The 21,506-nt window shown below is 36.7% G+C and overlaps 1 protein-coding gene across 3 annotated transcripts in view; it reads left to right on the top strand.

Annotated features, from left to right (window-relative positions):
- Positions 1 to 17,449, top strand: part of LOC145466571 (diaminopimelate decarboxylase-like) — a 53,171-nt gene extending 35,722 nt beyond the window's left edge. For 2 of the 3 annotated variants that reach the window (XM_081450285.1, XM_081450283.1), the window contains exons 2-19: positions 3,103 to 3,170; positions 3,640 to 3,751; positions 4,575 to 4,659; positions 5,258 to 5,326; positions 6,099 to 6,132; positions 6,330 to 6,416; positions 7,761 to 7,817; positions 8,473 to 8,535; positions 8,880 to 8,939; positions 9,787 to 9,867; positions 10,310 to 10,390; positions 11,628 to 11,675; positions 12,044 to 12,091; positions 12,365 to 12,439; positions 13,302 to 13,398; positions 14,832 to 14,878; positions 15,155 to 15,194; positions 15,356 to 17,449. In XM_081450285.1, the coding sequence (XP_081306411.1) occupies positions 3,147 to 3,170; positions 3,640 to 3,751; positions 4,575 to 4,659; positions 5,258 to 5,326; positions 6,099 to 6,132; positions 6,330 to 6,416; positions 7,761 to 7,817; positions 8,473 to 8,535; positions 8,880 to 8,939; positions 9,787 to 9,867; positions 10,310 to 10,390; positions 11,628 to 11,675; positions 12,044 to 12,091; positions 12,365 to 12,439; positions 13,302 to 13,398; positions 14,832 to 14,878; positions 15,155 to 15,194; positions 15,356 to 15,387 (1,140 nt within the window). In that variant the 5' untranslated portion in view covers positions 3,103 to 3,146 and the 3' untranslated portion in view covers positions 15,388 to 17,449. Of the gene's footprint in view, positions 1 to 3,102; positions 3,171 to 3,639; positions 3,752 to 4,574; positions 4,660 to 5,257; positions 5,327 to 6,098; positions 6,133 to 6,329; positions 6,417 to 7,760; positions 7,818 to 8,472; positions 8,536 to 8,879; positions 8,940 to 9,786; positions 9,868 to 10,309; positions 10,391 to 11,627; positions 11,676 to 12,043; positions 12,092 to 12,364; positions 12,440 to 13,301; positions 13,399 to 14,831; positions 14,883 to 15,154; positions 15,195 to 15,355 lie in introns of all 3 variants that reach the window. The other variant, XM_081450284.1, reaches the window with a different exon arrangement.
- Positions 17,450 to 21,506: the final 4,057 nt, after the last annotated feature.

Here is a 21,506-nt window from a genome sequence, read left to right as displayed (position 1 = left end):
CTGCACAGTTATTTTGCATCAATGATCGCATTTGCTACCCAATTAATTCGCCTCAATTTCAGTCGGTCGTTTTGGCGCTAACGGCTTCTGCCGCCTTAGGAAAGCAGCCAGCAAAAAAGAATATAATTTTATCGAATTCTACATTTTATAACCTTTCTATTGATATATAGTTTGTGGGGGTTTCCTTCAAAACAGCGTGTGTATGAATTTTTTCTGGAGGACACCCGCGAAGGTTTGAAGTAACCTTAAGCCCACGATATGGTCACATGATACTGGTCAGCGGATACCATGTTTTGACAGGTGTCAATTGATTATAACATGGATGTCCAATATCAAAGATGTACATGGTAAACCAAGGCTGCAGGTCTCTGCCAGCCTATTATTTGGAGTATGGCCACCATGTTGCATGACTCCGTCGTCGTCATCGTCGTGCGTACATGCCCACAAGCAATACCGCTAGTCATGATAGTCATGAGAAAATCAACTCATGGGTTTCCTTTTCTTTCCCATATGAGTGTGGGGCTCCGTTTGGCAGCCCTTTGGGCCACCTGAGCTCTGCTATAACTGACCGTAAAGTAAACATGCAAAGTGTTCATTTTTAAAGCTAAAAAATAATTGTTTTTAATTTTGTCAGTTTTAAGGAGGGTGTTCTTCAATGCATAGAAACCTAGTAACATATTATTCAGGCCGTTTTTTTAAATTTCGGCCCTTGAAAATATTGCTTTGTTTATGTCCAATTTAGGGAGTTCTGTCGGTGAAAGAAAGAGTTCATGTATTTCGCAGCGATTTTCTTGAATAGCAAAAGGAAAAAGTTTGTGCGGTCATCAGGGGCAGATCTAGAGGGGGGGTGCAGGGGGTGCACTCCCCTGAGATGAAGCCGTCTTCTTCATATTCGCTTTTAACATTTGTTTACCCCACTAGTCAGTTACGCCATTCCTTAGTGGTGCACCCCTCCTAAGAAAAATCCTGGATATGTCCCTGGTCATTGTCATGAAATGGTTCATTTCCCACCACTGAAGCTGGGGCCCAGTTTTTTTGTTGTTGTTGTTGTTTGTTTTTTTTTAAAGCAAACAGCAAAATGTTTTTGTTTCATTATCTGCTCCCATTTTCTTGGTGTCTCCAATTTAATAGACTTCAGATACATTTGAAGTGACTCTGAAATCTAAATCAGGACTTATAACGGCATCTTCCAATACCTTTCAGGGGAGAGGTATTTAAAGGGGGGATAATACCACTAGGTAAATCGCTATTCAATACTATAGCATAGGGGACCGGTCATTTTTTATGACGTAGGAGGTGGGCTGGTGGGGTTTAGGGAGGCCATGCAAAAAAATATGGTTCAAAAGGGGCGGGGGTGGCTGGCTAACAAAATATGATGTTTAAAGGGGGGCCACTCAAAATATTACCTTATTAACAGCTTCCACAGTAGTGCAAAAGGTTTGCCAGAATTCCTAAAACAGCATTTCTGAGGTTCTGAAAGTTTTGAGTTTTCTGGGGTGCATGCCCCTGAACCCCCTACTATGCTAGGTATCCAGCAGCAGGGACTAACCCATACTAAGAATTTGGTTGCTAAATATAGCTGGACCTCCACAAGACCTTCCTTAAGGTTACTTCAAACCTTCGCGGGGCTATATTGGTCGATTTTTTTGTTGGTCAAGAAAATTAATGTCCGCAAAGCACAAGTTTGCATACTGTGAACACTAGGGGTTGTGTTATTTCATTGGCTCACAGCTTTCAAGTTGACACATTCCTCTGTGAAAGTGTGATATGTTTATAAATCTTTAGAAGGCAAAAACTCACTCATTTTTCGAGAGAATCCCTTCTCTTTAAATGAGTTAATAGGGTCTGCAGATTTGATGGTTTTCCATGAAATTTGGTCAGAACATTCACTGATAGATATGGAACAAAGGTGTGTTGGCAAATTCGTTTATTTTAAATACTTTCTTTCTGGTGGCCTTTAATGTAACAGGTTACGCAAATTTTTTGATAGTCGAACTTGACAGATAAAAAGATGACCAATAGAAATAAAAAAAAATGCTGACAAGTTTTTGGAGATTGAGGCTTTGTGATTAACACTGCACAGTTATTTTGCATGAATGGTCACATTTGATACCCGATTAATTCGATTGGAACGTCAGTCGGTCATTTTGGAGTTGACGGCCTCTGCCGTCTTTGGAAAGCAAAATCCAAAACAAAACATAATTTTAGCGAATTCTACATTTTATAACCTCTCTGTTGATATATAGTTTGTGGGGGTTTCCTTGAAAACAGCGCACGTACAGATATTTTTCTGGAGGACTCCCACGAAGGTTTGAAGTAACCTTAAAAAAAGGCAATGTCAGCATATTTTCAGGCTTTGAATATTTCTATTTGAATTCGGGTGTTGTGATGACAGCATCTACATGTGCAGAGTGCAAAAGTTCTGCCAGAATGCCTAAAATAACGTTCCTAAGTGATGAAGAGGGGGGGTCATTATGTGTAACAGGGACTACTGTACCTATCAAATCCCACCAGCTCTTCCCCCGCCCCCCTTACCCTATTAAAAATGAACAGTCCCTAGTGTGGTTTGGTTCGTCACAACTCATATATTATAGAGTACTCGCTTACATGTATCTCCTGTATAACATTATCCCCATCCTACACCCAGTCTGACTTGATAGTTGCTCTATGCAAAATGGCAGCCAATACCCCTAAAGATATAAGCAAGGCTCCCATGCAGTTAATCAATATTTCTCCTGCCCAATTTTTTTTTTTTTTTTGACTGACATACCAACTCACTTTCACAAAAGGGAGGATGACAGAAAACGAACTGACACTACAAACTGGTATGACCTAAAAACATGTTTCTTTCCAGCATATTGTGAGGTTGTGTCTGACTGGTTGTAAACCAGTTACAGGTGTACACGGTGAAACATAAAACATAATTTTGTTTTAGAACTAAATCAGTCATGTCACTTTCAAGATGATACTTTCCTGTGGTGCAGAACTTTCACAGAACTGTTAGAAATGTAGAACTTTTACAGAGATTTTGAATTAGGGTATGCAGATCACAGGTACAGGGGGGGAAATTATTTATTTTCATAACTTTTTTTCCCCTCTCAGATTTTCTTCATGCTGTAGCAGTAAAGGCAAACCCAGTTTCAGCAATGTTGAAGATAGTGCTAGACAAGGTAATTATTACATTTTGCCATAGAGTACCATAATAATTCAACTTAGCATTGTCATTCCAATAAAGGTGTTTCCTTAGTTATGTGTAAATGCCCTCTGGTCAAAGGTATTTTAACAGGAAGTGCCCCTATCCAAATCAGGGCCCAGCATTAGAAGAGATGCCCTCATTTCAGTACTGTAATTGCAGCACTCAAATAAGCACTGGCAGCACCTCAATTATGGGTTGTCCTCGAACAAGCACTGCGCATAATAGCAATAATTTATGACTGCAATATTACCATGCAGCAGCTTTGCCATTATGCCAGAGTGAACAATCTGTCCTCCATATAGAATGCATAATTATTAACAGGGCAGGCATTTCGCTTTACATTTTTCATTCTGTATGAATATCTTTTTATTTTGTTGGGGAAAACTAGAAATATCCTTGGCTGGTATTGACGAATGTCTCTTGTCATTTGACTTACAATGTAGGGTCTTGGTATTGAATGCGCTTCTATCACAGAGGTATTCAATGGCTTGGAAGTTGGCTTTCCACCCGAAAAAATAGTGTTTGACTCACCAGTGAAAACAATGCCAGAATTAAGTATGAATTTGTACTGTCTATTTCCTTTTGCAGAAAAAATAACTCTTAGTCAACAGGTTGTAGGCTATGTTATGAGTGGGTGAGTGAGTGGATGAGTGAGAGATACATGTATGTATTTCACACCAATTAGATTGGGGCTACTACTTTAAACAACAAATCAAATTGATGCTTGTAAAGGTGAATCATGTGTGTGGTGACTTCATTCCGATTTTAGTATGGCCATCTTTGTTTTTCTACAAACAGAAACAGGTATTCTTGTATTGGCCTTATTCTGACATTTCCAATGCTGCATTTGCTATGGTTAAGCCTAGGACTTTGTAGATGGGTTTCAAAAGAGTTCAGAATTCGATAATCAGTTGAGGAATCTTTGGCATACACTAACAAGTCATCAAGGCTCAATGCTTTTTGCATTGTAAACATGAAATTTCAAATGAAATGAGTCTTAGCCGTTCAACAACCTGGTGATTTCTAGGACAGAAACAATTATTGTTCTTGGTGCAAAAGGCCCTACTGGGATGGTGAGGGGGCTTTCATCTGTGATGGTATTGGCCAGGTTCCCATCGAGATCATTTGCATCATGTGAAGTTCACAAAAAAAGAATAATTTTAAGTCCATAAACCATTTATGTTTGCACAAAATTTTTCAGTTTGTGAAAGTCTCAATAGCGCTGTTCACGGAGTAATACTGTCTCCTCGTTGAAACGTTTCTTGGAATCAATAATAAAATACTCATTTGAATTGGTTTTCTCTGTTTTAATTGAAGGCTACAGTTGCTTTGTAAAAATTCAAGTGTAAAGCTCAGTGACTTTTATTTTATGTTTTAGAGTTTGCATTAGAAAAAGGAATTCTCATAAATGTTGACAATTATCAAGAACTTGAGGTTATGACAAAAATTATAAAGGATCTTGGGTAAGTACATGTATAATAATATTTAATATTTGGACAAATTGTAATGATGGCCAATCAAAATGTCATTTGAGAACAGAGGAAGGATTTACCTTCCTGTAGACATAAACCAGTCAAGTTGAAACTGAAAATTATGTAACAACTAAATTTGAAACCAAATACATGAACAACCCCTCCATTCAAGTGACTAAAAGGTATATACTTCTACAGATGCTATCCTTGACGGAATAATTACTAATATTATTAATATTATTGCCATATTACCAAAACTTATAGTGAGTCCATGATTGGCAATACTTTCCTTACTCTTGATGATTTTAAAACTACAGTTTGTTAATAAAAAAATAATTTAGTGGAAGAGAAACAGTAAGAATAGAAGCAGTGAGAACAACTTTGTCAAAAAATTGTATCTCATTTTGATCTTGCAGTGTGCCATGTCCACAAACTTTCTATCTTATAATACACTTAGGCATTAGCATTATAATTATAAAAACTGAACTTACCCTTGCAATGCCTAATTTTTAAATCCTGCCTTTTAGTAGTTAGTGATTTCCCTTTATCAGGAATAATGTAGACTTTTTTTCTACGTACATGTACACAGGCACACAAAGTCCACAGTGGGCATCAGATTGAATCCTATTCTTGGAGTTGGTGACATTCAAGATCTGAGGCAAGTAACACACAAATAAAGGAGAACATAAATTGTGACTAATTAGAGAACATAAGTAGAAAACCATGCAGTAATTGCAATCATTTCGCTCATAAAATTAATTTGTTCTTAGCACATTAAGATTGTACAACTGGGGGGGGGGGGGGGGGGATGGATGTACATACACAATGAGTGGCCACTTGATCAGATTTACAGATGCAAATAATGACAGTTGTAACTTCATTAACAAAATATTATCCAAAAGTATCAATGACAAAATTTTTGAACACTATTTTACTGAAATGAATGTATTACAGTGTATGTAGTAATGTTCTTTTTTTTTTATAACGAATGGACAATACATCCATTTTAAAAAGGTAACTAAATAGATCAAAGAAAATTTTGCTTTGATTTTGAGACCTCCCCCCCCCCCCCCTTGGAATTTCCACTAACCCTCCTTGGGGTGGGTATGGATTAATTCTCATAAACTGTAATTTCCCTTTTAGTGATTGCTTTCTTTCTTGTCTTGTTTATGACATATAATTTAACAGTTTTTATTTAAACCACTGCTCCAAAATGCCAGCAAACTAGTCCTGCTTGTCTGGTTTACAGTTCTGGTTGTCATATGTATAGTAATTAAACAAAATCTCCATGATACATAAAGCAGGTCATTGACAAAGAAGACGGCCTCTATGGACTTGACATGTTAGTAGAGTTGTTAAATTTTACGTAGTAATTATACATGTAGTTTTACAGTTTCCTTTTTTTTATAATGTTTTGGCTGTTTCCACAGTGTATGTACTGCAGATTCAAAGTTTGGAGTGCAAGTAAGTAAATGGACAATTTCCAATGAATACCTGATAAAGTTAGTTCAACTGACTAATCATGATGCATTGTATCATGGCATGCATCTTGAAGCAGAACTTTGTTTATTGAGAGCTTAGACTAAATATTACACATCAGTCAATGAACTGTGAACAGAACATATCAATAAAATTAGACTTTTTTTTATTTTTTTAAACAGCTTACAGAATCAACAAGAGAGGAGTTAATCAACTTGTATATGGATCGACCTTGGTTAACAGGAGTCATGATACATGCTGGATCTCAGGTGACCAGATGTGCTATAAAAATTTAGAAAATAGCCCAAAGAAAATATGCGCACTGAGTGGTTTAAAATCATATTTCTACAACTCGATAGAAACACAGAACTTAAGCATGAGCTGTTGATGTAATGATGGTGCAAGTAAAGAGAATTTACATTTTGATGATCAAAGTAAACAGGTTGTTTTTTTTTGTCACAATATTTTCTAAAAGAAATAGAAAACACATACTCTGTGTTTCTAGTATAAATCTGCTAGCGTTCTATCACAAGTGCTGTTCTCTGATTGGCTATGCTACTCACTATCTATTCTGTGATAGATAGTGAGTAGCATAGCAGTGAGCCCATGTTAACAAAATGACAGCCACTTCTTGGCATTTTCGAAGTGTCTGTGAAGAGGATTTAGATAAAGTTTTGAATGACTAGTAGATTTATACTGAAACAATTGGATTATTCGCTCTCAATTTCTATGCGTGATAGTTGACTCAGGCTGTGCCCTCGTCAACTATCACGCAATAGAAATCTCGAGCTCATAATCTAATTGTTTAATAGACACTCTCATGAAAGTTTGGGAGAACTTGAAAAAGCTGTCAGGGAACACGAGCTCATTCTCCCACTCGTTTTTCTATAACTACACCATACAGTGTACATGTTTTCTGTTTCTTAAATGTTACATTATTAGTGTTAATGCATTAACAGGACATTATTTAGAATGACATTAGAAATAATAACCCTTTGAGTGGCTTGCTCTTATATCACTCAATCTCTCACTGGATCCAGACTGTTCTTGGGTTTAAAAGTTGCAGGGGCCAGAGCAAATGAAACCACCTAAAAAATCCCTATTCAGCAAAACTATAAACCATCTAATGTTTTCCATGTGCACAGGATTTCTTCAATTTTAAGTCTGAGAGTAAATACGTGTAGCTTGTAACAGTGACAACATACAGTGCATGTAAACATGTACAGGATGAAAGCACCTTATTAATCTGGACTGGAAACATCAGGGAGACAGTCACTTGATTCCAAAGGGGTGCTTACATGTATGTCTGTCATCTGCTTTTTGCAGCTGAAACGTTCAACTACTGTGACTAACATTCAATCACTTGTGACTTGAGATCTTGGCAGTGCAAACTGAACATTTAACAAATGTAATGATAGCAAATTAAAGGAGGAAATTCTGTCTTATCGAATGAATGTAATTTTTACTAGGACACAGTGCAAGGTCTACCTATCACTGGCAGCAGCCTTACTTGTGCAATAAATAAAGTGTGAACTAGAGAACTGCTTTTGCATTTGGCACAGTTGTGTCTAGAATTAGCATCTGTAAAACATTATGTAATTATATGTTTGCAGAGTTTTGATTGTCATGATCTTACCTGTGGTGTGAAACGCATTGTAGAGTTTGCTTTGGTAAGGAAACTTTAACAGTAACGCTTATATATAGACAAAGTGTGTAGTTGTGAAATTTTTTTCCCATACTCTTGACCGGCTCACCAGTGTCCTTTCTGTGGAGCAAAGACATCCCCAGTCTTATGCTTAATACATGTAGCATGGGTCTGAGCAAGTCATTCTTTAGTATTTTGTCTTGGGACTGGAGTGTTATTATATACGGGCCACATTAAAGAGGGTCCCTGGGTACCCAGCTGATTATTGCACCCGCTTTCAGTGTTATGTGCCCAGGCAACATCTTTTGACATGCCAACTCTTGGCATGCCACATGTATGTAAATGGCTGAAAGACCATTTAACTGTGAAACTGGCAATTTTTCCAGTTATTAGTAGAAGAAATGACAGATAAATAATAATTCCCTCTTTGTTCATGGCCTGGAATTCATAACATATTAGGTAGCTTCCCATTAGGAGACAAAGCAGTGAAGAATAAAACACTTTTATGGCTTGAAAATGTTTCAGCTTTTTCTTGAAATTAACACTGACATTATGAGGAGAAGTTGCCACCTTTTATTCAAGTATAAAACATATCTGTTCTTCTAAAATGACATTTTTTTGCACAGTATGTTTTAGTGGATAAAAACATATAGTATTGATACTGTGTTGTGCCTTGTTAGGAAGTGAATCGCAGGGTAGGAAAAACACAAGTCAATGTGATTGACATTGGTGGTGGATTAACTGTAAGTGAGGTTAATTGTTTATTGTAGAAGCACAAAGATTTAATCAAACTTGTAAGTTTGAATCTTTGTAGTGCTAAGAAACCCTTTAAAGTTTTCCATTTTGCCTGTTACATATATTTTTCAGAGCTGTATGTATAATTGTAGGGTAAGATTTGAGACCATTAAGCATACTGGCTGGTACTGAGAACCTTAATTTGGAATGAATAGCTTTACAGAGATTTTAAGAGTGATTAAAACAATGGTTTTCTTTATACTATAGACATTAGTATCATTTCTGTCCATTAGTGCAACTCAACTCCATTACTGTAGCTCAAAGGTCGATCTAGCTTTCAATTTTTTTGCAGATAAACAGAGATGACGATACAGTTAGACCATCATTTCAAGACTATGCTCAAGATCTCAAAGTAAGCATTTTCTGTTAGGAGATTCAGGTACATGTACATTTGTACACATGTAATTGGCCATAATTACAGCAACTGTACATCCTGATTGACTCTGATTGGCCAAACAGGTATGCACTAATGATCATGAGGTTACTGACCTTTAACCCACTGACTGACTATCAGGTAAATGTATACTGTACATGCATTACACAATCTGATACACAGACTATCAAGATCATTAGTGGAATTCTACTAGACAGTACACTAATGCAAATTCTGCTATCTGATTGGCTGGGTGATTGTATACTATCAGCCATTTGTGTTCAGTGGCTGAAGATCATCTATGAAATGGTGACGTTTTTTTGTTTTTCCACAGTTTTGGAGGAACATTTTGATGCAAATAGATAATTAATTAAATCCTGAGAGGACGAAAAGGAGGACAGTTTTTTTCGGTTTCTTGACTAAAAAAAAAAACATAAAAATTGCGGGGAAATTTAATGATGCGTGCGTTGGCACACTACATCTACTTTGTATCAGCTGATAGAAACTACAAACCTCACAGCTTATAATATTGAGACTGTACTGATATATTTTTAAGACTGACATTTGTACAGCAGCTAATTACCCTTGAAAATTATACAAACTATGTTAAGAAGTGTGCTCTCAAATACTTGTCTACGACTTTTATGCTGTCAGTTGATACATTTTTAATAGTGCACAATCTTATTTTTAGCAAATGCAGTTTCTGATGTAGCTAAAAAATAATTTCTCTTTCTAAACTAATAATCAAGGAACCTGAATATGGTCTGGATTGTTTGTTTTTATTGCTGTGTGATTCCCATTTCTTTTTGTTTCTTCTTTTTATTAGAAAAATGTTCCAGAATTGTTTCCAAGCTTTGGAGTGTTCAAAAAAGTTGTAACTGAATTTGGTCAAGGTTTCAATGCAAAGGTACATTCGTGAAATGAATATAGCTGTTTTTATGTCCAAGCTCACTCATGCCGGTATATATAGTATGTATCATGTTTGTATTAGTTAAGTTTTTGGTCTCATTAGTTTCTATAGTTGCCATGAAAACTGAAAGAGCGATACTGTTAACTGTTTCAAGCCATTGTTACATATTTTTGAAAGTGAATACCCTTGCAGCATTGAATTATTCAGACATGCTTTTATGCCTCTTCTGTTTTGGTGCAGACATACGAAACTGAAAGTTTAAGCAAATGAATCTCCCTGGAGGATACTGTAAAACTCTCTAAAATAGTCTATAACATTAGTTATAAGGTAAGCTGACTTGCAGTAGCAGATTTTTCACAACTGACCTAAAGTTAAATGCCAGACCTCTTATTATCCATGTTTACAAAATATGTTTATTTTTTCTTTTAACTCCTTATAGGCCGGCTGGCTGGCCAGCAGAGTGGAATACACAAAAGTTGCATCTGATGACCTTAGAATAGCTCTTATACATTTTGGAGCTGTAAGCTATTAATATTTACTTTTAGATTGGTTAAAAATCGTGTTTCTATAACTCGATAGAAACACAGAACTAGCACGAGCTGTTGACGTAATGATGGCGCAAGCAAAGAGAATTTACATTTTGACGATCAAAGTAAACAAGTTGTTTCCCTTTTTTCGTCGCAGTGTTTTCTAAAAGAAAACTTGTTCTTCGTGTTTCTATCGAGTTATAGAAACACTCATGAAAGTTTGGGAGAACTTGAAAAAGCTGTGGAAACACTTGCCTACGGCTCATATTCCCACAGCATTTCTCGTTCTCCCAAACTTCCACCCGTGTTTCTATAACTCGATAGAACCACGGTACATGCTTTCTATTTCTTAAGCATTGTATGACAAAGAAAACAGTTATTCCAGCCATGTACTGTGAGCAAGTACAGTTAAGGACAATATAATAATGGGGCAGCTACATATTTTCTTCATGACAAATAGTCTTTTATAACACCAAATTTACCCTTAATTGTGCTCAATCACCTTGTGAAATCCGTGCTATGAATTACAGTAACCTATTTTAATAACCTATATATAAATTATTTATAACCTATTTAATTTGTTAGCTAAGGGAATAATAAAAAAACCAAAATTTCTCTTCTACTAGTATCTTGTGTTACAGCCACCTCTCCTGAAGGAAAAATTCAGAGAGAGTCTGTGTGTTACCATGCAATGATAATTGTATGCAAGGCCCTGTAGTGACCTGATTGGTTCATCAATTGTTGCTGTTAATAATAAGAAGTGGAAACTTTGTCTATGTAAATTGTTGATCTCAACACTTTCCATTTCATCAGTCACACTGACAAAAATCTTGAGATTTGGCTGTAGAGACCATGATGGAAATTTAACTGTTACACTTTTGGAGTGAGATTACGATTCAAAATTCTGAAGTTAAAAAGCCAGGTTATTTGAGGTACATTGTATTTGACAATTTATGGCAGCAAAATTTTATTCCTCAAGTTGTCTGTTTTTGTCTGTGAACCTTCAAAGGTAATTAACAGTCTCATCAGTCCAAAGATCATATGCATAGGGCAGGTTCCTTTGTTGTCTCCATGTGTCACGTCAGATGAAGTGACACTGAAATGGTTGTGATGCATGGATAGTTTATGCAACAAACACGATTATCGCTCTCTCTGGTTTATTTTCTTTTGGGTAGGGTTGCTGTAACAGATACTAAAGTACTAGCATGTAAACTGTACCTGTTTATGTAGGATATGATGATGAGGACATGTTACTGCCCCAAAGTCAGCAAATACCAGGTTTGTATAATTGTACATTTTTTACAACTATCATTCTGTATTCTGTCTTTGTGCACTTCCGACATTCATTCATTTCTGTAGTCGGTATGAAATGTCGCTGTTTGGTTGTCTAATCCAAGCAGGGGCACTATACATAAATCTGTTGGGTATAATAATTGTAATCAACGTGGAGTTTTTGAACTTGGGGATGCAAAATCACATTAAAGTCATTCCCATTGTTGGGTTTTCACAACATATATACCTACCACTGAATAAGAAGTTATTGACACAATATTTTGATATGAACTCGTCATTCTACTGAAGAGTATAATTGAGTATCAGTAACTGCATTCAAATAATAATAATATTCAAATGATTTGTTTCTATAGAGACGTGTACAAGTTTTTGACGGGGAAGGGCGGCCAAAAGAAGGAGAGGTAATGTTGCATCTCATAATACTTTCTGTTAGAATCAATGGGTAAAATAAATCAATAAGAAGCAGTCTGTAGCTTCTTATGCAAGCTCAACCATTTTTTTTTGATATGATCATACACTCAAGTATTATTAAGTTAATCCTCAATTACATGACATGACCCAGGTAATAAATTTTGCCCTAATCTAGAAATTATAAATATTTTCAGTTTCAATATTGATGTCCTTTGAATGTATAAATAAGTACTGTCTTGTTTTTCTACATTCTTTGACCATAGGGAATGCGTTATAATATTGCTGGACCTCTGTGTTTTTCTGGAGATGTAGTCAAACGAGATGTTTTTCTTCCTATGGTAAATCGTTTGTTAACTGGAATTGTCATATGTGAAACTCATTACTGTAAAATGTATTAATATATAGCAAAAACTGTTGTTTTTAGAAATATAGCACACCCTAAGCTTCAATACTCTGATTGTTTTAACAGCCTTTTGAAAATGGCTGTAGTGGCTTATGCACAATGCAATTCTGAGGAATGCCCTTCATTAGTCTTAACAGGATTCCTCAGAATTGCATTGTGCGTGCTTACGGCACACGATTTCCTCATCATTAGCATGCACACAAGCACATACACAACATCAAGCACTACATGTAAGTTCAACAGCAAAATAAGTGCTAGTTTTCTCATAACTGAGTTTTACAAAAATTGTTCAGGAGGAAAAAAGATATAGCTAAAAGCACGCACAACACCATTACATGTGGATTCAAATATTAGGATCTTAAAACAAGGACTCAAGGAACATTTTGAGTTGACATCATTTAAAATTGTGTAATTTTGCCATAATCATATATGTACATTGCTGCATAATTCTCGAGACTTTCTACCTACATTGTATCAAGTTTATTTTCAAGCATTTTGACTACAGTATATGGACCATGGAAAGTGGTGGTAGAGAAAAGTTTTCTTATTATTCATTAGTAGACTGTGGGACTGCAGATCACAGACCATGGTAATGCATACATGTACCTTATACCTTCAGAGTTGCCTGGTATAGTAAAATTGCTATGTAATCAGCAAGTTCAGCTGACCTTCATGAATGACTTGTTTAGAGTAATGTGGTTAAAAAACATACATGTCCAGTACTGTGCAAAAGTAGTACATGTAAGATACAACAGAGAATATAATCATTCAGTAGTGTAATGAATGTTATTCATCAGATTGAACGAGGTGACTACATAATTCTGCATGACTGTGGTGCAAATTCTCTGTCTGTATTTTGTCGGCATTGTAGCCGTCAAGCTCCACCTGTTATTGGTAGGTTTTTACATTGTATCAATAATTAATGAGTCCATTACTCATTTAAGCAACTTTGGTTTTTGTTTGCTTGTTTGTTTTTTTTTAATTTTTTTTTTAAATTTTTTTTGGCATTAACAACAGAATGTGATACAGAGGTTGATGAACAATACAGATACTATAATTCAAACCGTGACAATACGGACTCTTATCATCATAACAACAGTCTCTTATTTTTTTCCAAATCAGTGTGCTCAACATTACGTCCTGATAAGAGAGCATACTTTCCTCATTCTGATCAGTCTATTCTACAGTGTATGTCTGTGTCTTCAATGTAACTTTTGTAATAGGGGTGCTTGTAATGGGAGGGAGTGCTTATACATGTAGGATTAGGGATGACAATTAAAAAATCACACATTACAGGGAGTGCTCATCAGAAGGTGACAATTAAAGTCTGCATACTAGCCAAGTAGCTCATCAGGCTGGTGCTTATTTCTGGTTTCTGTAGCATGAAGTGACTAGAAATATTTCTACTTCCCCCTGGATGGGATGCTAATCCATCCCAGGGTAACCCCCCAGCATTGCATTAATTCGTATACACCTGGGCTGAGAGAAGCTGTGTAAGAGTTAAGAACACAAAACAATGTCCCCAGCCAGGGCTCGAACCTGGACTGCTTGATCTGGAGTCGAGTGCACTAAGCATGAGGCCACCAGACCTCCCATTAAAAAGGGGATGCTTATTGAAAGGTCAGGACCTGTGAGAATATATTGTACTTCTGGTCAGTTGTTGTTTAATAGATAACGGTACACCTGTCCTATGTGCATCAGTTCTGGGAAGTGTAGTCATCACTTTAGTGTAGCTCAATACTAAGTGCTAGCACCTGCACCTGTACAGGTAGGTAATGCATTTTCAGAGTCTGGTGAATTCTGTAGTTTCTCAGTCAATAGACTGTGTTCAGCAATGTGATTGTTGATACCACTCTTTCTTGTTCAGATGGAGATAAAAATAAATTAGCTGTCTGGCATGTAAATAGTAACGTGAGAGGTATAGTGGCCTTATGGCTGGTGAGCTGGCCTCCAGATGGAGCAGTCAGGGTTCAAGCCCAGGCCAGGGTCATTATATTGTGTTCTTGAGCAACACACTACTCTCACAGTGCCTCTCTCCACCCATGAGTATAAATGGGTTGCAGCAAATTGTGGGGGCAACCTAACAGAATGCTGTGGTGGACTAGCATCCCATCCAGGAGTTGAGGCAATACTCCTAGCCAATTTGTATGACAGAAACTATAAGTCTGTTGGGCTTGCAGTAATAAACTTTACTTTTTACCACATGTAAAATAGCATTGAAAGATAGTTATTTCGTGGTTTGTATCCAATGGAAGAAACATGATCATACTAAAATGTCACATTTCTGTGGGTCTCGGTGTATATTACTTTGCAATTCTTTGTTTTAGGTTATCACGTGCAAGAAGATGGCAAAGTAAACTTTGAAGTTTTAAAAGTAGGTATATTAAAGTTAAGATGAATTAGCAGTTTGAGGCAAAATGTTCTTCCCCATCAGCAACCCCCTTCTCTTTTCCCCATATGTACATGTACATCTCAGAGAGTGCTTCTTGTTTGCTGGTCAAGAAATAAATCACTGCTTTACCAGGAGATGGGAAGAAAGTCTGTTCCATTTCACACATGAAAGAGCCAAAGATTAAGGCTTTACTTGTAATTTGATTCACTCCATATGTTTAACAAAATACTTTTACATGTACCTACATGTATTTTTCAGGAAGCTGAGACAGTGGAAGATCTTCTAATATTTTGGAAAGGTTTGTTCTATACCATGTAACAGTTCATCCATTCTTGAGTTAACAGTGAAGTGTTTTGTTTACATGTAGTTCTTTACCCCACCTCAGTAGCCTGTACATGAACCTTCAAAGCCCATTGAGAAGATTAATGGTGTTTTGCAACTTCTTTTGGCATTTTGCAGGTAGAAAACCCAAAACGACAGATTTGCAGTGAACATCAACATCACCTCCTGCAAGTTTCATATGAAAACAATATTACATTGAGTCTGATACACATGTAAAAAGATGCTTAGAAAGGGATTATGGGTGTTTGCCCTGATAACATAAATGAATTGTTAGAGCTGACCAATAGTCAGCACAGTAGAAATACTTGAAGAGCTAATCTCGCAAGATTACCAAGAAGGCATAGTTGAGTAAAAGAGGGATGTTGCATGTTTTCTGTAACCACTGTAAAATGTTGGAAATAAGGTACCACAGAGCTATGGACTTCTGAAAATATCTGTAAAATCTTAAGAATGTATTGCTAATTTTCTCCCTACCCAGATCATAATTATCTTTAGATTGAGCAAGTTAAGTATAGTAAGATCTTATATTATGCTTTAGTAAAACTCAGCTTTTTAAATCTAAATCTTATATAGGGTTTGCTTCGTAATAAGATTTTTAATAAATATTTATATAGGGTTTTTATAAATTTCTAATAATTATTGTACATGATGATTTTATGCTCTTGGTATTTTAAAGAGGGCCACAGAAATTACAAATGTGTGCACATTAATTCGCACAGCAGTGCAGACCAAAACATTAAATTTGCCTGCTCTCGGTCAATCACAACGAATTAACTTTCTCAGAAAATATAACGTAAACTTTATTGTTATTCTATCCACTTGTTATTAATTAATTGCACTGAATATCTTTATGGCAATTATGTTGATCACAAATTTACAACGGTTGTAGCCTTGATAAAAACATACGTTTAAGTGTAAAATATTCTATCCACACACATGCATTGGTCACACAGTTATATATGACAGGATACCTTATTTGAAAGAGAATATTATGCATTCACTCGTTACATAATAAAAATAAAAATGGCAATATGGCAATATTTGTGGTACTGTTTTGTCCCCCATGGATTTCTGAGATCAAATACAATCTATGCTAAGTTACTGGCTCAGTAAACATACATAAATGCAGCATCCCCAATTCTAAAAATATCACATCTGCACAAATTTTAGAGGTGAGAACAAAATAATAATTGCAATTTCATGGATTTATGACAAAAAATTTGGTTAGTAAATATATGCATCAACAAACAAACAAACAAATAAATAAATTATATGAAGAAAAGAAGAGCAAGAAAGTAAAATGTTCAGCTACAATATTTAAAATATACAATAATAATTATCAACTGTTAATTATTTTTCCTGTTTCACACCTTAATCCCTAAATTATTCTTAGTGTGATCACACATATTTGTTAAACTATTTATTGCTCATTTTCAATTGGTATTCTTGTGCAACTGACAATGGATGAATGATATTTTATCCTAAACATGTTTTCTTAATGTAAGATATGAATTTCAAACAAATCGTGTTGTTTTCGAAGATAATTATTATAATTATGGCTACTTCTACAAGCAGGCAAGATGAAACAAATCTTGTGCAGTAATTGGTTGCTCAAGTAGGCCCAGCCTGTAGGGCTCCCTTTTTTTTTTTTTTTAATTTAGTTAATTCTTATATTTTAATTAAGATGAAGATGAACTAATTCCTAAGCTTTGGTTGGCTGCTGGTGCAGGTGAGATTGGGTTATACCTGCTCTGTTCAGCAAAATTATATCAATCAAGCTTGTTTAGTCAAGATGGTTGAACATTGGCCTTGTTCGCTCACTCATTGGATAATTTTTATTGTCAATAAGCGCACAGACACATGAATTGATAATTTATGTGATGTTAATGCAACAAGCGAGAGCAGACAATTTGACAATTTGTTGATATAAAAAACAAATTTGATGCCAGTTTTTTATGCGTCTGTCCTGTTAATGACAATGCATTTTGCAATAACATTGTCAAAGTAGTCTGCGGATCTACTCAGCTATTGCCTCGTGGATCTCCAGTTACTTTGACAATGTTATGTCAAAGTTCACGATCAATAAGAGGACAGATGCATGAAAAACTGACATCGATTTGTTAAACATTGACCAATCTTGATGTCACCCTTGGTCAATAACCCATGTACAATGGTACAATGGTTTACAAGTACAATCACTCATAAATTATCACTAACCAGAATTATGCAGAAATCTGTTATTGGTTGTTGGATCTTGCGTGTTGAATCATGGCTGTTGAATCAAAAAGTTCTTAAAATTTAATTGCATGTAATAGTTCTAATAACAAACAGGATGATTGTTCATAAACAGCATGTTTATGACTTAAGCCAAATATAAACGGATGGGAAAATTGTTTTTGCTGTAATATTGTTGGACCAAAGGGTGAGAATGTTTCAATTTGTCTGACCAAGTTTAAATATCAGTAAAATACAATAGATGCTTATTTAGAGTACAAATGAATAGATGTGACAAGTAATAGAGCGGTTTTCAATTGAGTGTCGTAAAACCAAAACCAAACCAATTACATACCAATTAGACTACTCAGCCAATCTCAAACCGTAGTAAAACCAAAACCAAAACCAAACTAATTGTCTAATTACTTTCGACACTCAAATGAAAACCACTCTAATACAGTAGAAACAAAGGAACGACGTTTACATCGGCGATAACAAATTAAGAAGTACAGGTATATGTGGGCTAAATTGGATGCTGCCACGTGAAGCTTTTTAGCAGAAGTCACTGTTCTCACTACACTGAATAAAATGCAAATAAGCGAATAGTTATGCGAATAGGTATCCTGCAGTAAAGCTTAACTGACCGTGAAATAGAATAGGTTAATTTTACCTTGACAAAGAGTCATGAAAAGTTAGCTTTAAAGGCTGGTTTTCACTAGCGACGGAGTCGGAGTCGGAGTCGGAGTCGGAGACGTAAGAGCGCTTATGACCTAGTGAAAATTGAAAATGGGAGTCGTAACCGGAGTTACAAGCTCGACGGAATCAGAACATTTCCATTTCTTCCGATTCCGTTTACGACTCCTTCGCTTATGATCCATTGAAAACTAGATTGTCGGAGTCTGAAGCAGAAGCGGAAGAACCAACCAATCAAAAGGCCCAGAATGGAGCATTGTAATTGATTTATTCTAACATTCAAAAAAAAAAAGAAAATAAAAGACTATTTAACCTGAAAGGTCAATCAGTGATCACTGGATCACTGGTATTAACTGGCGATCAGCATTTACATGTAAAATACGGCTATTCATAAAATTGTACTTCTGCTTCCAACTCCGTCGGTTTGATTTTCACAAGATCGTATCACTTTACGCTTCTGATTATGACTCCGACTACGACTCCGTCGCTAGTGAAAACCAGCCTTACTACGTCGGCATGGCTTCTGCTGCAGTTAGTTTGAAATACGACTATGTAGCCTGGCAACCTCTCGGCCTCCTCTCGGCCGTCCCGCGCAAAAAAAAAGCGCGGGAAAATGATTGGCCCTTATATTTCCCTGTATTCATTGTATTTGTTAATCCTAATGATTTTTTTTTTTTTAGCTAAGAAATTAGATAATAAGGTGTTGTAATCATATCGCATTCCTGGGTTGTACAACAGACGGAAATTTCACAATGGTAAGTACCTTATTTTTGCTCGAAATCGACTTTTTACATGAATAAAATGTTTAAAACACAGGTAAGTCTCTGCAGTTGCAATATGTTAATGAGGCAAAATTTTGATCCACTATGATCTAAGTGACCACCTCCCGTAAGCGACCAACTAGTCTTGACATTTTTGGTGGTCGCTTACGGGAGGTTCGACTGTCGTTGATTGCCAGAAGTAGAACGAGTCATAGACCGCCTGTTATTGGATCAAATTTAGCTTCCTGCTTGATGTATAGATACTTTTCTACCTTTATGTACTTACTTTCAAGCCAGTAAAGTGCATCAGGTGCGAAAAGCGAACTGATTTGGTCGAACAAGGTGATCTATGACTTGCCCTGTAAAGCGAAGCGTAGGGAACAACGGGTAATTATAGATTGGCCAGAAGATTCAGACTCGTACCCAGTCGCTATTTACGTGTTTTTGGGAAAGAGAAGATTGGATACTAGAGCGAATTAACGCGCGCAAGGTGTCATGGGAATAGCTATTTTTCTCCCGCCTCTTCCCATAACTCACCGCGCGCTCCACTCGATCCAGACCGCTTTTTCTTTGAAACCGTCCCAGATGACCCGTAAATAGCGACTGTGTACGAGTCTGCAGAAGATTTCAAATTTCCCAGTACTTATTTCAAAAGCTTTCCTTAGCCAGCGCTCGGCCCCGGGCCTGTCTAGTGTAATGAAACGATGAAAAGTCAAAGACTACTGCAAGGCTGACACAACGTAGTATATTTAAAATTAAATTACAATATTATATAATGGTAGATGTCGTAACACTTATTTCGAAGCTAAAAAGAGTGGCGGAAATGGCGAAAAAAACAAACTAAATGAAGCAAGGATAGAACGGGTCTACATAGGTTACAAGTTTTACGAGTCATCACGTCTGTTCATACCGTGGGGTTCCAATGTCCTCGCTAAATCTATTAAAAAGAACTCTCTGGCTTTTCAGATTGAATCACGTGAGGAGTGGATAAGTTCAAGTGGAATTAAAGTAGTTGCATGTCAGTGTAGCAGTGATTAGGATGAGAAAGAAAATGTTCGGCAACAGTGGTGGATTTGGATTTAATGTTAGTCACGGATTTGTCGACAGGGTGTCTACGTTCGTTGAATCTGTCTTCGTTGAATCTATGTTCGTTGAATCATCCAAAATATTGTTTTAAATTTACCACGTTGTGTTAGCCTTGCAGTAGTCTTTGACTTCTCATCGTTTAACTTTTCAAGTTTGGCTGATTAGATCTCCTGTGAGATCCAACGTTCAATCAAGCAGGATCTTTGTTCACGGTTTTGCAGTTTATTCAGTTTGCTAAATAAATCGAAAAACATCACGCAAAACACTTAAAATAAGAACTAAGTGCAGGACGTTTTCTTCTTTCTATTTTTTCAGGGTTCGTAGACCTTCCCCGTGGAAGCGAGGCGGCCGTTAAACATGCCCTTGCCACGGTTGGCCCAATCTCCGTCGCCGTTAGGGCTTTAGGATATAAAAGCAAATAATTACAATAACAATAAACGTATCACGAACAATGTAGTTACCCCGACGCCGTTTTTAGTCTGTGTCTTTTCAGTGAGCGTCACGAAACTGCTTCACTTTAACCTGGGTACCTGTGCGAATCCCCCAAGGGGGGGAGGAATCCCGTATAGTCAATATAAAATTCGGACGGAGGAGTTCGTCGTACCTTTTAGGGGTTAAAAAGCGGTTTTAGTACCTCTTAGGGTTTTCGGCTTCCAAAGGTCCACAGAAAAAGCTTTTGCGGTACCTCTTAGGGTATTGAACTGAAACAAATATGACAGGAGATAATGTGTTGTTTTAGAATTGGTTCCTCTTTGGGGAGAAAAAAATTTCAAGCCACTCCCACAAACCAGGATCTTGGTACCTCTTAGGGGTTCTTTTCAAATTTCCGACGAGCACCCTTCAAAACTTACGTTTAGGGAAACTGTACCAGCCGCAACGGTCATAAATAGGGTATCGAGTTTTTGGCCTGGTCATAAATAGGGTAACAAAAATCGCAGATTTGGTCACAAATAGGATAAGGGTTTTGGGAAGTGGGCCGCACATCCCCACCCAAATTTTCCGGGAGTACTCCCCCGGACCTCCACAAAAGAACGGGAGATGTAATTTCTGTTCGCTTTTGATGTCGCTGTGAGCTACGAATGCGCGGTTTACCCTATTTCCTGGTCACACAGCTTGCATCCCTCTCCTCAGGGCTCTTTCTCCAAACCTTAAAAGTATACAGTTACTGAAATGTCATTTCTCTTCCGAATTCTTCCGTTTGAATTTTATCTTTCTTTTATTTTTTACTGTTGAGCAGAACAGATTTAAAACTGAATCAGATTAGGGATCAAACCAGCTTTTCTCTGCGTGATAATAAGCGTAAGAGGACTAGATGCTGTCCCAATTGGAAATAATTGGATGAAAAAGTTCCGCGTTCTTCAAAATTTGAGCAGCGCGCAGGCCTCAAGACAGAACTAATTTGGCGGGAAAAAATGTTTGAATTCGGTTGCAGTGGCTCGACCCTACCTTACGGTCACCTCATTATTACGACCACTTATTTTTGTCCCGGCGAAAGGCCCATACACATTTTCTTT

This window comes from Orbicella franksi, chromosome 13, assembly GCF_964199315.1.
Source record: "Orbicella franksi chromosome 13, jaOrbFran1.1, whole genome shotgun sequence".
Lineage (NCBI taxonomy): Eukaryota > Metazoa > Cnidaria > Anthozoa > Scleractinia > Merulinidae > Orbicella > Orbicella franksi.
Note: the sequence above shows the minus strand (reverse complement) of the source record. Positions and strands in the feature narration are given on the sequence as shown.